We start from the raw sequence: 16,403 nt of genomic DNA, 5'->3' as shown, positions 1-16,403 counted from the left end.
TGCTTCTTCTTCGCTGATTTGCGGCTTGATTTTCGATCCCGGTTTCAAAATGTCCTGGTCGGAATCAGTAACTTCGATATTTTGTTCAGAATTTTCCTTGGCTTCAAACTTGAAGTCCGTTGGCAACTGTGCGAATGCCGTTAATTCAACTCCTGAATTACTTAATTCCATTTTAACTTGTTTTTAACCACCGCCTCTCGAAACGTCTCAACAAAAAGCCACCTTTTTCTGATGTTGATTCACTTTTTCGTTTGTATTTTCCGTGTATTTGAAACCAGCACACACAATGAAATAAACAAATTCAACCGCGCCCGAGCCCTGTTCAATGCAATTACATTCCAGAGAAAGCTTAATGCAGTTACAATGGCCAATCAAATTGTAACATCAAACAAAACAATCTTATTTTATCAATCGACGAGTCTTATTTGTTATCAGTCAAATTGTAAAATGTCACACTCCAAACAGAGTGGACTTTCAGTCATCTAATGAAAAATATGATAGTTCACTGAAATTGAAAATGAAAATAAAATTCAGTTAATTGAACTCCATTTTAGATTATTATTATTTTTACTCGGGTAGTGATGTAGATCATATTATTATTATCATTATCATTTTGTAATCAATGGTTATCAATCATGATGGCAAAGTACACTTTGAAATAACTTTCAATTGAATGACTCCTTGTGTATGTAAATAGACCAATCCAAAATGTTTCGAAATAGATGTCCAACGAGCAGTCAATATTTTTGCACGCGGGACTTCTTCGATATAACAAGGAGTAAATAAGAAATAAAATGGACTTCAATTAAAATGATTGTTAGAATGAGGTGATGTATATATGTACAGCACCTCAATTTGATTCAAGTTCAAGAGCGTTCATTCGACTGATGACCGTAGAAAATTAATGAAAGAACATTATTGTGCAGTTGCTTGAAAAGGCGACCACATGCTACTTACATACATTTTTCAGCGCCAACGGAATTGCAAAAATGCAATTCGACATGGTTTCATTGAAACACATTTTTAACTACACACTTTCGACTAGATTTTGAAAAAAAATAATGGGAAAGAAAATAAGAAAGTCATAAAAAGAATAAAAAAAAGCATTCAAAAATATCATAAATTCGATCTCAAGACCAATAATCTTCACAAGAATGCGTTCATTGAAGTAAATCATGGTCAACCGAGTTTAAATTTGCGACTGAGCACACAGCGCCATCATTCAAAAATTGTTGAACCATCAAACTTAGTACATACAACGATATCAACGTTTTCAACCGCACGCACCAATGTTATTGTTATTGAACAGGTTATGTCAGAATGTTGACGTTCCGATAGATTTGTAAATGATTTTCGTTGATTTTACATTCGTTTGAATAGTACGAAAATGTTTTTAAAGGCACAATCGTTAGTTTTTGTACCGTGTCGCTTTGTTCAGGCACTATTCGTGAGTCATCGCAATGCCAAAGGAAATGTCAGAGCGTTGTGGCCAATACTTGACCATAAAAATTGCTTAGAAAATCGCCGTGAACTGGAAGATAATGTTAAGCGTCGCGGCTTCGGCGATCAAGTAAACATTGTGAAACTGTATGATCAGTGGGAGCAATACAAGGAAGCCGAATCTAGGAAGGTGGCAATTGAAAAGCGAAGAGCGCAGTTATCAAAGCTTATAGTCAAAGCAAAAAGTGAAAATACCGACAGTCAAAATTCCATCGAAGATCTACTTCAGGAAGCCCGTGGACTTCGTGGTGAATATCAAAGTGCTTGTGAGCGTTTTTATGAGATTGACGAAGTGTTCAACAATAATTTCCTCGATTTGCCAAATAAGTTGCTATCAACCACACCAGATGAACCTCAAATAGTATTTAGTCATGGATTGAATTCGGCTGAAAATCATACCTCACACCATTTGGACTACAAACACATGATCGAATATATCAATGAAACATGTTATTATCTGCAAAAGGAGGCGGCTCATTTTGATCGTGCCCTTCCAAACACTCTAATCGATCAGTTTCAAAGGAATGGTTTTAGTCAGCTTAGCAATCCGGATTTTGCGAAAACAGTCACCGTTGAAGGAGGTGGAACGGCATTACAAGATTTATACGAAATTCAGCACGATTACAACGAAAAATGTTCGAATTTACTTCATTTGGTTGGTAGCGGTTCGTGGTTGAGCTTCTTAGGTTTTGTAGCAAAGACGAAAATCGAAAAAGAACTTCTACCCATGCAGTTTATATCCACCGGGAAAATTTATCGACCAAACAACACAAATGATCGGGGCCTATTTGATGTTGTTCAATCAACAGCCGTTCAGATGTTTTTGGCGGGAACCGAATCACAAATGGCTGAGAAATTTGATACTGTCTTAGAGTTAATTATTCAAATATTTAAAACTATTGATATCCATTTTCGTGTTATACATGTACCTGCTAGTCAATTACATTCGACCGAATGCTTTGCCACACAAATTGAAATGTATTCGCCCAGTTTGCAACAGTACATTGAAATCGGTCGATTGAGCCAATACGGAGATTTTATTAGTAAACGGCTGCGATTTCAGTGCCAAAGAGATGAAACAAATACACAATATAAGCCACACATCATCGGTGGCACCGTTTGCAATGTTACCAAATGCCTAGCAATTATTTTAGAAACTCATAACGGAATCATACCAAATGCAGTTGTCACAGAGAATTTTGTTAAATAATGGATTTTGAAAATGAAAAATAAATAATAATGAAAATTTATAAATGTTGAACGGATGAGTTATTCATTGCCAATGAATCATTGGTTCTTTTTACCCAAAACTACTTTGGATCGTCAAGTCAAAGATTTTAATTGGTTTTTTAAATATGTTTTTCTTCCAAAAACATACCCGAATACAAATTTCAGTCCAATTATTTGAATTTTCCAAATTGCCAAAAGTAATTGAGACAAAAATGAAAAAACAAAATGTCTAAAAGTTTAAAAAAAAATCTGACACAACGTTTGTATAGTTTTTATTTCGTACGAATTTATTTATCATCCTAAAATCGTTTTGAAATTTTTCTTTACAATTGTTTACGATACTTGTAATTTGTTTTTGGTAACGATTAACTTTTTATTGCATCATCATTATTATATTAATAACAATCCTTTTATAAAACAAAAGGAGTATCGTGTTAGTGCTTGTTTCGAAGACAGACATGCCAAAAGAAGAACAACAACGATTTTCGAGAGAAAAAACAAATGAGAATGACATTTACTACAGTTGATTGTTCAGGTTTTTTTTCCCTTGTTTCGCAGAGTGTTCGTTTTACAATAATACTGCTCTTATTAACTACAATAAGTTAAACACGATGGATTTCTTTCTTCTTCGTTTAGTTTTTCTTCATTTAAACTTACTTAAATAAATGGACGAAAATAAAATCTACAAATTAGACAATCGAAGCACGTAAGTTATTTGCAGCAATAAAATTGTACATATAAATCTATGAGCTCGGATTGAGACAACGCAACATTAAAGGAAAGAGAGAGAGAGAGAGAGAGAGAAACACATGAATATAATTCGGAGGAATCCAATTGTTTCTATCAAAATGGTATATAATAATTCTATTGATTGGCATCACTCATCACGGAAATTAAATGACTAACGGCTTTGTGTATTCGAATTATAACTAAGAATCCGATGAGTATCGCTGCAAATATGACAAACGTTGCAATCCCCTCGAATATGAAACGTGGTGCAAATATTTTCCATACCATTAAATGGCGGCAATGAATCGTGCACGCGATCATCGAACAGAATATCTGGGCAAATTGGAGAAAAAATTTAATCAAAAATTAGCTTATTGAAAATATTCGAACAAAACCAAAAAAAAAAAACGAAAAGAAAACGCAAATTGAAACTTACTCGTATTGACTGCAGTATGACCAGCTGCGTTCCAGTTTTGTACAATTGGCCGAAGAATAGATCTTCGTTTTCGTACAGTGCCAATTCACCGTGTGGAATATCCAAATGTTCATTTTCACTGTCCAAACCGGCAAATGTGGTCACATTCACCGCACCATTATCCAAATCGTCGGTGATTTTCTTCACAATTTCACGTTGTTTTGTGCCATTTTGATTTTTAATCACCAGTTTTGCTGTGCGTCTTGGTGCCAACGATGGATAAATTGTGTATAGAGCATTTGGTGTAATCACCAACAGCGGATACAATGCACAAATCAAAAAGTGTCCACCGAATGTGTTGAGTATAACTAAAATGGCCGAAATGACTTTGTTGTGATCGTACATTGCCGTTCGGCCAACGAATGCTGCATGCCAATCGATTTGTGACAGAGTCGGTTGATGTACGGTCGCATAAAAACTATAGTGTGCTAATAAATGCCATGAGACTAGAGCGATCACTTCGGGTTGTAAGCAGAATGCTGTGGAAGTTGCGGACAAGCGATGAGAAAATATGTATAAATTTGATGGTGGCTAAGAATACAAATCGAAATCCTTACCTAATCGAGTGCAGCGTTGATATCGATGGATTGCGTTTAATACTAAAATGAGTGCGGCAGCAACGATTACAATGAAAATGCCATTGGAAGCTACTGGACCTAATAAAAGTGCAAGTACGAATGTGAAACCAACGCAAATTGAGCATAAAATGGACGAATAAACCGTTGCCAAACCGTATACAATCGGAATATCATCGTTTGTGGTCTCTTCATCGTCGGTTGTTCCGATGCTGTCGTACATTTTCTTCATTTTCATGACAATTTGCGGAACAACACAACCGAATGGTGACACGTTGAATGTACGATTCGGTTTTTGCAAAATGAATAGCATCAATGGTCGTGTTGCGACAATTATCATTTGCAAAATGAATACAATATATACGATCCAAGCCAAAGCATCGATGCGAACCTGATTAATGCCGCGCACCGATTTCACCGTGAGCGCGGTGAAGAAATGCAAACTACATGCAACCGCCGCAACGATCGGTCCATATCGGGCGAGTAGTACGTGTGGTGAGAAACCGCTTAGATTTCCACACTTTTTCAAGAATAAGCGTGAAAATGCGGCAAACAGTGCCAATGTTAAAATTGGCAACAAATCCACCCAATTTATTGTGCTGCTTTTTAGCGGTTTGTGCCGTGCTGTCTGTAAATTGCCTACCGTTTCCGATTTGAAATCGTTGCAATTGCCCTGCTCTTCGCGGCATCGATGCAAGTTGTACGATATACGCAACAGTAGTATAGTCACAACGGTGAATATGGCCAGTTTGAAAAATGACGAATGGAATATGAGCTCGGGACGTAGTTTGCGCATTCGCGCCAACCATGTGTATTCCTTGCGAACCTTATACAAGAATACGGTCAACGCGCCACACAGCAAATAGCAGAGCACTTTTTGCTCGTAAACGATGTAACTATTCGAAAAGAATGTGCTGACAGCGACAATGAATATGGAGCGAGTAAATAAATTGCAAAAATGCTGCTGTGTACTCCAATTGGCCGCAATAAAATCCCAGTTTTGTACCAGCAAAAATGCCAACAGTGCAACACCATAAATACTCGTATAGCGAAGCACATCAATTATACTCCATTCCCATTCGAGCACATAGTGCACGACGGGCGTTCCGATCATCAGCAAAATATTCGTTACATAAATAATCACCAAATTTAGTTGCGTGAAAATCAATTCGAATTGAGTAAATTTTAAATTTGTGGTGAGCAGAAAGAGGAAAAATGTGGTGACTGCCGTTAAAATGAGACCCTGCGATATTAAATTTGCATCGAACTGAGCCCAAATCTCTCGGCAATCATTTGCAATGCCTTTCAAATAGTTTCGAACATCCTGACAAAAACTATCCATCGCATCTTCTTTGTACAATGCAGCGATACGAAGTGAAAATATGTGGAATTGTGACAGATAACTGTCGAGCAGTTTCGTTGGGATTTCATCGCCGTCGCTACCCGCATAACTATGGAAATACAGATGCATTTGTTTCGTATTCTGCCATGTGTGCAGGATTTGTGTTTGCCACTTATTTAAATTTGGTAGCAGCACATCGGGCACAATGTCAAAATTCGTTGCACCCAAATTCGAAAATGGAATTGGTACGCCCAAAATTGCCGCTATGGTCGGTGGTAGGTCAATCTGTGAATGATACGAAATTTTAGAAATATTGTGGAAAAATTCAAATCGTAATAAATAAGTTGATAGACCATTCATTTGAGCCTTTTCCTTGTTCCAATTATTTCAATTGAAAATCGTGCATTTTATCTACCTGATCCATAGTATCATTTCCGCTTTCCGTTAAAAACTTGTACTTTTTCGAATAGGTGAAAATCATTGAGTTGACTTCGTCTTGGGTATCACCGCCGTGATCACCTGTATTTGTCATGCCATGGTCACCGATCACAAATAATGTTGTCTCATCATCCATTTGATCGATGACTTTCTCAATCATTGTGTTCATTTCGCCCAATTTTCGCGCCATTTCCGTATGCAATGGACCAAATTTGTGACCACAATGATCTACCCCCAAATAATGTGCGATGAGCAACGACCAGTCGTCCTTTTGCAGCTCTTTGGGCAGTTCCTGATTGATCGCATTGTCAACGGTATCCAAATCGAATATATCAAAACTAGGGTGCGAATATTGACGCAAAAATCGTTTCGGATACAAATCCGTCCACGTGCTATCGCCGAGAAACACTGAAGACAGGTTATTTCGATTGATCTGGGCAAAAGGCAAATTTAGAAGAAAAAAGGTTGACATACAATTTGAAAGTGAGATTATTTCATAACGAAAATGGTCTAAATGTATTCAAAAAAACTCGTTCCCAACTACCTGATCGATAATGTTGTCTTCATTGATTTCGGCCGTTGCGAAATTCGAGCCGACATCAATGAACGTAGGCAAACTTCCGGTCGTGATGCCTTTCAATCGTTGCAGCGTCGTTGTCGGTGCATCAGCAACTAACTTCATGAATCGAGCATTGTGCGGGTACATTGTTAGAATATTATGAAAAACCGGCAGTTTATTTTCATATGGCAAAGCATTCTCTTTATCTATATCCAGGGATAAACGTATAAAAAACCGTACAATAAGATAAGAGTCGATTCAAATTTACAATGTCATCGAACAGGCCTTATTCATGCCATCCACACTTACTCTTATCAAATAGACCGAAATCATACTTCAATGCATCGATAACGATTAAAATGATTCGTGTTTTTCTCGGCAAACAATAATCCGATGACGAATTGACGTCGGTGAAAATCTCTTCAACTTTGCGACGATTCAAGCAATTTGGCTCCTGCAAAATTGAATGGCATTTCATTAGAAACATAAAATCGATGATTGATTCAACATATGATTGTTGAGACATAATGTTTTCTATGACTCATGCCGATTTATCCAAACTGTCTCACCTCTGATTCATCGAAATCGCACGGTTTCAGCCTAATACATTCATTATATTCGGTGCGAACGCGTCGTGATAGCAAAAATCCACGTGAAAACAAATAAATTCCGCTGGAAATGATGAAGAATACCCATAGCATAACAAAGAAATACGACCACACTTTAGCCATCCTTCACAAATTCCCGTTCTTTCGTTTCTCATTCATACACCAATAAACTACGTTTGCGAACCCAATAAATCCGACAAACACACACCGTCCGAAAACGTCAAGTTCAACGCAATTTGATCAATGTAGGCCAGCGTTAACGCTACTTATTCGGCGTGTAATTTTTCCAATCAAAATTGAAATATTCAACAAAATTGCTGCAACAGCATTCGTCTGAAAATCAAATGGCAGGACCGACGCTCCAAATCCGATTCGATTGATTTGGATAAAACGGTTGAAAATATTGCACCATTGAAGACACTCTGTGAACGAAATATGAACAAATTAACACGGTTTACTTGACAGTCATACACATTTTGTTTAACTGCACGAACAGAACAGTAGATAAAACAAGTCACGATTAAATCTTTCGGGCCGGCAACACTGTTCTGTCGAGAAGATTTGGATTGTGAAATATTGTAATGAGTGAAGCTCATCCTTTTACTCTCATGCTCTTTCTCTCTCTCTCTCTTTTTGGTTTGTCGGTTCTAATTTTATAACAAATCATTTTACCTTGTGATATTTATTTTTTCTCTCACATAAATACATGCACCATCCAATTGAAGCGGATTGTTTACGTAAATCCGAAAACTTATTTACTAACGCAATCGGAGCATCGGCAATGATTTTTTTTTCTTTCGGTTTTTGAAACAAAATCTGCTATCCCTTTAACTCGATAATGAGCTAGAGAATTTTAAGTCAAACGAAAAAAAAAAATAGAAACTAAGCTCATGAAAACTGACATTCAGTTTAGACCGAATAGTGTTGTTTTTTTTTTCAATTGTTCAGTGTTCGTTTTTTCTGACAAATGTCGATGACAGCTGTTCGGTTCAGATCTGTTCCGTCGAAGCTTTCGCATCATAAGCAGGTCATTTCGAATCTAGTACGACAATCGGCTTACGATTCAAATCACATTTCGAATCCTCGGTTTTTTCGGGTTGGAATTTTCAAAAGAAACGACATTTATTTTGAAATTCATTTCTTTTGCGTGTATGCTTGGAGAATGTGCTTTAATTTTATGCACGATAATGCATTGCATGTTGAATTGTATGCACGAAATCATTTTTCATTGGCGCATGTCTCTAAATTGACTCATGTCGCGTTTGGAATGAATAACAAAGAGTTGTGAACGCTAAAGACATTCGATGATTGTTGAATAATTTTAATTAAATTTACTAACGTGAATTTTTGACTATAGACGCTCTTTTTGCACCTTCAAATAATATCAATCCAATCGGATTGTATATATTGATACATTTTTTTGGCAAACAAATAAACTTGGAAATAAAATAAGGGTAAAATAGCTCACTCATATAACATAGCGTAATGTGATCGGCGACATCGATCAACAAACAGAAGAGCGCAAATGAAAAACATAAATTTGCTCGTATTTCGTCGTACAATAGCAATGAAACTTATTACGTAAACCCCCTATTATTATAAGCAGACAAACACGAACTTAATGTTATCTAATTGGTTCAAATGCGTAGCCAACTATCCCATATCACAATGGTGAACAAATTTTTTTTTGATAAAAGCTAAAATGATCAGAAATTCGAATAAAAATTTGGAAATTTTTTTATAAATAAAATAAAAGCATTTTTTCATCCAATATGCATGTTTTTACAAGACGAAAGAGAGAACAAGAGAACAATAAAGATAGGAATAAATTTTATAATTTCAATTTCTATGAAAGAAAAATTCATTCAAAATCAAGAATGTTGAATGAAAAATAGTTTTGGCAGAAAAATACACTATGCTTGCACAAAATATTCTTCATGTCGTCATTCAAAGCGATTGGATACGAATCTTTAAATTATCTAGGCATGTAAAACACTCAACATAATTGAAATTTTATTCTAATAGCATGTAAAACTTTGTAAATAAATTGCACATTCATCAATTATAGACACAACTAATTTGTTCTCTCTGTCACTCTTTCTCTCTTTCTCTCTTTCTCTATCGCTAAATCGAAAAAAGATAAAAAATAAAATTTACATACAATCAACCTAAAAAGCTAAGTATTGATATGGAAGGTCAGGTTCAATGGAAGCCAGTTTTTGAGCTGGTCATTGCAACGCTAACTACTATATATGTGTAAAATCGAGTGCATTTTAAGTCGATTCGCATTTTTCAATTGACAATGCTCTCTGTAAGATCATTTTCAATCGTACTAGTGTGTCTGGTGATAGCATTCGTTCTGAATAAATCCGAAAATGTAGTGTGTAACGATTTGTGTAATTTTAAAACGGTATGTGACACATTTTCCACTGAAATTAAACGATCAAAGTGCAATTAATTTGGCACAAATATTTGAATAAATTGAAAAAAATAAATTGAATTTTGAACATTCAGGACGAGTTCATAACATATTATGGCTATGAAGCAGAAGAGCATAAGATAACTACTGACGACGGTTACATATTAACCGTTTTTCGTTGCAATTCCAAAAAATCGTCGACAAAAACAAGGAAACCGTTAATAGTGCAACATGGATTACTGTTATCATCCGACGATTTTGCTACAAATATGCCCGGTCAAGCGTTGGGTATAGTTTAACAGCACACTTTTTCATTTTTGATTTGATCAATTATTCAATACGTTCATTGGTCACTCGTTTCTCCACTGTAGCGTATGTCTTTGCTGATGCCGGTTATGATGTATTTTTGGTAAGTTTATTATATTTACACTCATACAATAGTAAATTGTTCATTTTAAATTTAAATTGTTCTCCACATAATTAAAATGGTGAAAAAAGGCTAATGCACGAGGAAATGCATATTCACGAAATCACACTACCAAAAATGCCGACGATCCATCTAGTGGTTTTTGGAAATTTTCTTGGTATGAAATAGGAAAATACGATCATCCAGCACTGATTGATTACGTACTGAAGTTGACAAACCGATCAAAGGCCTATTTCATAGGCCATTCTCAAGGCGGAGCGAGTTTGGCTATTCTTTTAACTGAGAGACCTGAATACAACGAAAAAATTCATGTTGCAAGCTTATTGGCACCAGCATTTGGATTAAGACGTGTTGGTTATTTCACAGAGGCTTTTCTTATCGTTGGGAAAATACTACAGGTGACTTTTCCATAGTGAAAATCATGAAAATGATCGATAGTCGATTAACTGAATGTTTTCGAAAAATTGCAGTTTTTTGAAAATTCGGAAGCTTTTCCACGTAGCCGAATGAATAAAATTATCAGTAAAATCTGCACCAAAGTGCCATACGCATGCAATGTACTGGTCGACTTTATAATGGGACCAAGTGAAAACCAAAGAAATGATGTAAGTATACGTAGATAATTGAAATACATCCCGCATTTAAGCTAATTGATTTCATGATTTCAGACAATGTTACCCGTTCATGTGTGCCATTTCCCAAGTGGCATCTCGGCAAATCAGCATCTACATTTTACACAAACCATTTTATATGAATACTTTGGGAAATATAAACATGGATCAAATGTACCACCAGAATTTCCTATTTCTCGCATTACTGCACCAATATCGTTTCATTTAACGACTTCCGATAGCCTTATCAATGTGGAGTATACAACTGGCATGGCATCGAAATTTCAAAATGTTGTCGATGTTCAAGTCATAAATGAATCAGCGTTTAATCACATAGACTATCTTTGGGGAATACATGCCAAATCTCTGGTTTATTCAAAAATTCTGAAGATTTTCGAAAAATTTCAATAAAGTCACACATCTTCATGAAACTTGTAAAATAAACTGCATCTCTCGTTCAGGATTCAGGCTTATGGAGACAAAAGAAGGCCTATTTCATAGAAATGATTTCATGAAACCAATGAATATATATAAAAATATTTATCTTGTACTCCCGGCATGCTTCGCCGTAACAGTTCAGAAAAAGCAAGCCGCACGCAAAATAACAAAGCTATAAAAAAAACCCAGATAGATAGCTCCACATTTAATGTAGTGCTAAAAAGTTGCCGTTTTTTATGGGCACACAACCCAATAAGCAATCAATATAAATGCATGCGAGCAATAAAACTATTTTATTTCTATTTTTCCAATTCCTTGATTAATTTTCACTTGTTTTCTGTATGTATTCGTACATGAGCCGCAATTCTTGCTTTATCACCTTTTCGCATGATAATAGCGATTAAAAGTATATATTTATCAATTAATCTATCATAAAATAAGTGCTATATAATCCCATCTTTCTGTCTACTTTTTCAAAGTGATTAGGAGAACGTGTTAAGAAATTGCATTGAAACGTCAAACAGAAGTAAAAACCATACAATTACACACGCAAACATAAACGTCATAAAAATACTCACTATTTCTTTGTTTGAATCATGCCTGTTGAATTATACCTGGTTTTTGTTTATGGGACATTGAAGATCAATCAGCCAAATCACTACTGGCTCAACGATCATGCCAATGGAGCATCCCGTTTGATTGCAAATGGAAACACAAGCGAGAAATATCCCATGGTAATCGCCACTCGATACAACATTCCATTTCTAGTGAATCAAACGACAATTGGGAATTTTATCAATGGAGAAATTTACGAGGTAGATGAAAAAATGCTCGGTAAATTGGACGAACTCGAAGGTCATCCGAACTATTATTTACGGCAACAAATCACCATTGACGGCAATGATGGGTAAACAATTGATTTTTTTTTGTTTCGTGCAAATTCGTTATTCATATTGTACTTCAATTTGTCCCACCTTTGATATAGGAACGATTATGTGTGCTGGACATACTTTTTGAAGAAATTTCCCAAAGATTTTCTGAAAGATCGTCAATTGATCAGTAACTACAAAGATTTACCGGAAGCCTCTTATGTTAAACCATCGGATCGGCCGAGCTCACCAAAACCCATAGACGATCTCGATTATCGCCCGTGACGACAAATTGTTTCATTATCACTCAAACTTTATTAGTTGTCTAAGCGATAACGATGACATCAGACATAGATTTGAATGAAAAAAAAAACACAAATATAATAAAAGAAACACGAAACATGTTCAAATCACAGCACAACATACTCCTTTTTATTTAAAAAGAAATGACATTTAGGTGCCTTGGACAAAAACATCTAAATCAAGTGCAAGTATCAAGGCGTAAATTGAAAATTTTATTTCGTTGTGCGTTGGTGGCCAATGAAAAATTTTGTGTTTCCATATTCAATATGAACGATCGATATGGTGGCTTTTTTATCTGTCCTCTTTTCGTTCTTCTTTACTTCAAAATGAATCTGCTGCGTTTCGTTTCGTTTTTGTTTTCGAATGTATTTGTATTGTAGCGACTCTCTTTTATTTATTATCAACTTATTTCTGGAATAATTACAACATTATTATCCACTATGTGTCAGTTTGCTTCTTCTCATTTCCATTTTAAAATGCTTTAAAAAAAAAGATTTCCTTACAAAACAAATTGATAATTAAGTTAAGTGTATTTTAAACTTTTTTTTTTCTTTTTCTTAGCTCATTCTTCTTGTTCTTCACGGTATGTGTGTGTGTGTGTTTTTTTTTTAAATTTCATTTCTTTATCATTTTCATTTTATTTGTTGAGTTTTATTTTTTTTATAACTAAATTTACAATTCTTGTTTCTTGGGTTTACCGGCACGGTTGAAGCCCTTCAATTCTTCGGTGGCATGCTTGGCAATGTAGTTAAGGAAGTCGTCCACTTCACGGCCACCTTCATATTTCACTGGTTTTGATTTCGAGTCTTTTGGCAACCAGAAGAGAGTTGGGAAACCGCGAACCTCGAACTCTGGTGGCACATCATTGGCGGTGGCATCAAATTTAGCGATAACAACATCTTCATCGGCCAACTTTTCACCGAGCTCATCGTACACTGGAACCAATTTCTTGCAGTGTCCGCACCTGTATTAGGCAAAAAAAAATTATAGTGAATTAGATGGATGGAATTTAATCAAACAAAAATCGAACAACCGAAAATCTCAAAAATTCATTCCGAATCAGGCATACATACCATGGAGCATAGAATTCGATGAGTGTGTCTTTGCCGTTGTTGGTGATGAGATCTTCAAAGTTCTTGGCAACAGCAATCTTAACTGGTCCATTGTTGTCCTCTGGGACTGGTTCTGATTTAAGGTATGGTTCAAGTTTGCCACCTTCCAAATCATCCAAGAATGCTTGCAAGTTTTCAATTCTATCAGAGAAGATATAGAACAAAGAGAAAAAAAAACATTAGCCAAAACCAAACATTGAATTCCGTGTAGGCGGTATATTTTGGTTAAACTTACGAGAATTCGTCTTTCATAATGAATTTCTGGTTGCGTTCGTCGCGTGCCAAAACGACTGGCTTGTCACCGGTATAATCGTAACCGTATTCGTTGAGTTCGTGTTGGAATTCATCTTTGCTGCTGATGGCGAACGAGTATTGACCTTTGTATGGTTTGACAACCTTCAAGATACGATTGCGCCAGTAGTTGGTTCCCTTTGGATTCTTAGCGTAGTCAACGGCATAGTAAGCAATGACAAATGGTGGTTTGAATTCGGCGGCATTGTCACGTGTACGATGTCCAACCAAACCATGGAAGTTGCCCTTAACGAATGTGGTCAATTCTTCGATGCCTGAACCCTCAAATTTGACTTGGTTCTCTTCGAATTTATTGGCGTATTGTGGAGCACGGAACAAAATGATGCCATCGGTAACACCGTATTTCTTCAATGCATCGGCGGCTGATGTGTGACCGAAACGTTGTTTCTCACGATATTTGTCGGCATATTTCTGGAATGTTGATTTCAATGAGCTGTCGCCTTCGAAGAATCCAATGAGTGTGGATTCTTGGGCTTGTAAGTATTTCTCCAATTCTTCCAGGGAGTTCAATTCTTTTGAGGCTGGACCAGTTTGTGCGCGCATGTACTTAACAATACCGGCTAAATACAATTGAAAAATTCACCGTTGGTAAATCGAATTGAAAAAAATAAACAAACGAAAAATTCTTCAGGAATTTTTGCCAACCATTCGAAATAGAGTTAGAGAAATGTCTCCGACACAATAATTCGATTTCATGATTCACTTTCTCCGTCTCTTTCTCTCTCTCTCTCTCTGTCTCGGCAATTGTTTATGCTGTCGTATGCAAATGACGCGTATGCAATTCTTTTAACTGACACATACCTGCTTCTCTCGGTCCGTTGTATTCGGTCGAGAATTCTCCGTTCTTGAAGATTTTCAATGTTGGATAACCACTGACTGAGAATTTGTTACACGTTTCCTTGCCAGCTTCAGTACAATCGATTTGTGCCAATGCGATTGGTGGATCGGAGCCACGTAACAATTCGGAGGCATGAGCATATTCGGGTTTCAAACGTTTACAATGACCGCACCTGTTTTTTTTTTCGATAGAAACAATGACAAGTCACAAAAATGTTTTCCATTAGTATAGCCCCCCTCAAACACATAACGCATTTATTTAATCCAATTACGGTACTATTTAAACTATATGAACAATCATGTGAACGAAATAGAGTGTCAAAGCGGAAATTTCCGCATCAAGAAAAAAAAATGGCTACGAACAAAAAAAAAACAAACCAATTTTCAGAAAAAATAAAATGATTCATTTGTTTTTCGTCATCATCACCTGAATCGAAATCAAATATACTTACCATGGTGCATAGAACATAACTAATGTTGTTTCAGTTTCAGCAACTCTTGTGTTGAAATCATCATCGCTGAGATCTAAAACGTCGCTGGCTAATGAGAACGCAAAAAGCGTCACAAACACAAATGCCGATTTAAATAACATTTTTTTTCTTTTGTTTCTTTTGATTTACACAATTTTCCTTTTCTATTAACGATCGTTTATAACAAATTTTCTACATAAAAAAAAAAACAAATCAAACTAAAACTAATGAAATTCGTTCTATTTTTTCCACCAAAACGAATTCAGCGAATGATTCAAACTTATTCACTTGAGACGTGGCTCTGGAATAAAAGGTTTTTTTTCTCGCTTCTGTTGAATGCTGCTCGTAGTTCGTATTGTGAAATGAGAATGAAGAGTTAATGCCGGCACACACAATATCGAGACTTCTGTATGCATCAAATCAAATACAAAGCAGAGAAAAATTAGACTTATTGGTGTTGGCTGTCTTGGATTGGTTATCATTTCGAAATTCGTTTCGTTTACGCTTCTGATTGGTGGACGACGGTTTTTCGAACAACTTGTATTCGAATTTGACGCAATACAGTATTTTCGAAATTTGACGACCGAAGCGGTTGATTCAAATTATTCGGATGAATGCGGAATTCCGTTGAAGAATGTTTATATTTTTGTGACATAAACAATCGGATTGATAAAAATAAGTAAGTAAGCACAGGGTATAAATTACATTCCACGTTATTTTCGCTTCATTTTTATCGAAAAACGGAACATTTTTTTCGATTATTGTTCGAAATGTTGATGTAATCAGAACATACTGGACCATATATCAGCATTAAAATATGCATGCAATTTTAATTTAGACTTTCATTTCGAAATATAAAAAAAAATTACAACAAATTCTGTATGAATGATTGGATTTTTCAATGAAATTAATTGTTCGACATTCATTATTGAGATGATAAATAAAGGTTGAATGAAATTCATGTGAGGAAAACAGCGAATTCACATTGATTGAATTAAAAAGAGGTGAAAACAAATGGCATGAAAATTATATGTTTACATGGAATCTGTGAGTGGAATCGGGATTCAAAAGAGTGACATTTCGAAAGAAAGGGAGTAAGACGGATTGCCGTATGAAGTAAGAAGACTAGTCTGTTGCTTGAAAATCTAA

The 16,403-nt window shown here is 35.8% G+C and overlaps 6 protein-coding genes across 6 annotated transcripts in view; 3 read left to right on the top strand and 3 right to left on the bottom strand.

Moving 5' to 3' along the window:
- The window catches only part of LOC129576726 (hydroxylysine kinase-like), a 1,927-nt gene extending 1,536 nt beyond the window's left edge, over positions 1-391 (bottom strand). The window contains exon 1 of the mRNA XM_055462244.1: positions 48-391. Within this exon, the coding sequence (XP_055318219.1) occupies positions 48-171 (124 nt within the window). The 5' untranslated portion in view covers positions 172-391. The remainder of the gene's footprint in view (positions 1-47) is intronic.
- A 927-nt stretch (positions 392-1,318) lies between these two features.
- LOC129576472 (serine--tRNA synthetase-like protein Slimp) lies at positions 1,319-2,761 on the top strand. The gene has a single exon (XM_055461657.1). It carries the CDS (start codon positions 1,388-1,390, stop codon positions 2,708-2,710), a length of 1,323 nt encoding a protein of 440 aa, XP_055317632.1. The 5' UTR covers positions 1,319-1,387; the 3' UTR covers positions 2,711-2,761.
- A 235-nt stretch (positions 2,762-2,996) lies between these two features.
- LOC129576498 (GPI ethanolamine phosphate transferase 3) lies at positions 2,997-8,456 on the bottom strand. Its single transcript, XM_055461701.1, has 8 exons — positions 8,129-8,456; positions 7,418-7,878; positions 7,158-7,302; positions 6,834-7,054; positions 6,267-6,722; positions 4,492-6,136; positions 3,896-4,413; positions 2,997-3,792 (listed from the first exon to the last, which is right to left on the bottom strand). Exons 2-8 carry the CDS (start codon positions 7,577-7,579, stop codon positions 3,595-3,597), a joined length of 3,345 nt encoding a protein of 1,114 aa, XP_055317676.1. The 5' UTR covers positions 7,580-7,878; positions 8,129-8,456; the 3' UTR covers positions 2,997-3,594.
- A 1,141-nt stretch (positions 8,457-9,597) lies between these two features.
- Positions 9,598-11,395, top strand: LOC129576497 (lipase 1-like). Its single transcript, XM_055461700.1, has 6 exons — positions 9,598-9,866; positions 9,971-10,163; positions 10,247-10,284; positions 10,374-10,700; positions 10,773-10,907; positions 10,971-11,395. Exons 1-6 carry the CDS (start codon positions 9,759-9,761, stop codon positions 11,322-11,324), a joined length of 1,155 nt encoding a protein of 384 aa, XP_055317675.1. The 5' UTR covers positions 9,598-9,758; the 3' UTR covers positions 11,325-11,395.
- A 421-nt stretch (positions 11,396-11,816) lies between these two features.
- Positions 11,817-12,535, top strand: LOC129576493 (putative gamma-glutamylcyclotransferase CG2811). Its single transcript, XM_055461698.1, has 2 exons — positions 11,817-12,258; positions 12,337-12,535. Exons 1-2 carry the CDS (start codon positions 11,948-11,950, stop codon positions 12,503-12,505), a joined length of 480 nt encoding a protein of 159 aa, XP_055317673.1. The 5' UTR covers positions 11,817-11,947; the 3' UTR covers positions 12,506-12,535.
- An 89-nt stretch (positions 12,536-12,624) lies between these two features.
- Positions 12,625-16,388, bottom strand: LOC129576490 (protein disulfide-isomerase A3). The gene is made up of 5 exons (XM_055461693.1): positions 15,237-16,388; positions 14,749-14,957; positions 13,871-14,507; positions 13,597-13,776; positions 12,625-13,487 (listed from the first exon to the last, which is right to left on the bottom strand). The coding sequence occupies exons 1-5, from the start codon at positions 15,374-15,376 to the stop codon at positions 13,196-13,198; spliced, it is 1,458 nt and encodes a 485-aa protein (XP_055317668.1). The 5' UTR covers positions 15,377-16,388; the 3' UTR covers positions 12,625-13,195.
- Positions 16,389-16,403: the final 15 nt, after the last annotated feature.

The sequence above is a fragment of the Sitodiplosis mosellana genome, unplaced genomic scaffold, assembly GCF_009176505.1.
Source record: "Sitodiplosis mosellana isolate CC-2019 unplaced genomic scaffold, AAFC_SMos_1.0 Smas_scaffold_6191, whole genome shotgun sequence".
NCBI lineage: Eukaryota > Metazoa > Arthropoda > Insecta > Diptera > Cecidomyiidae > Sitodiplosis > Sitodiplosis mosellana.
This window is presented reverse-complemented; position numbering and strand designations above follow the sequence as displayed.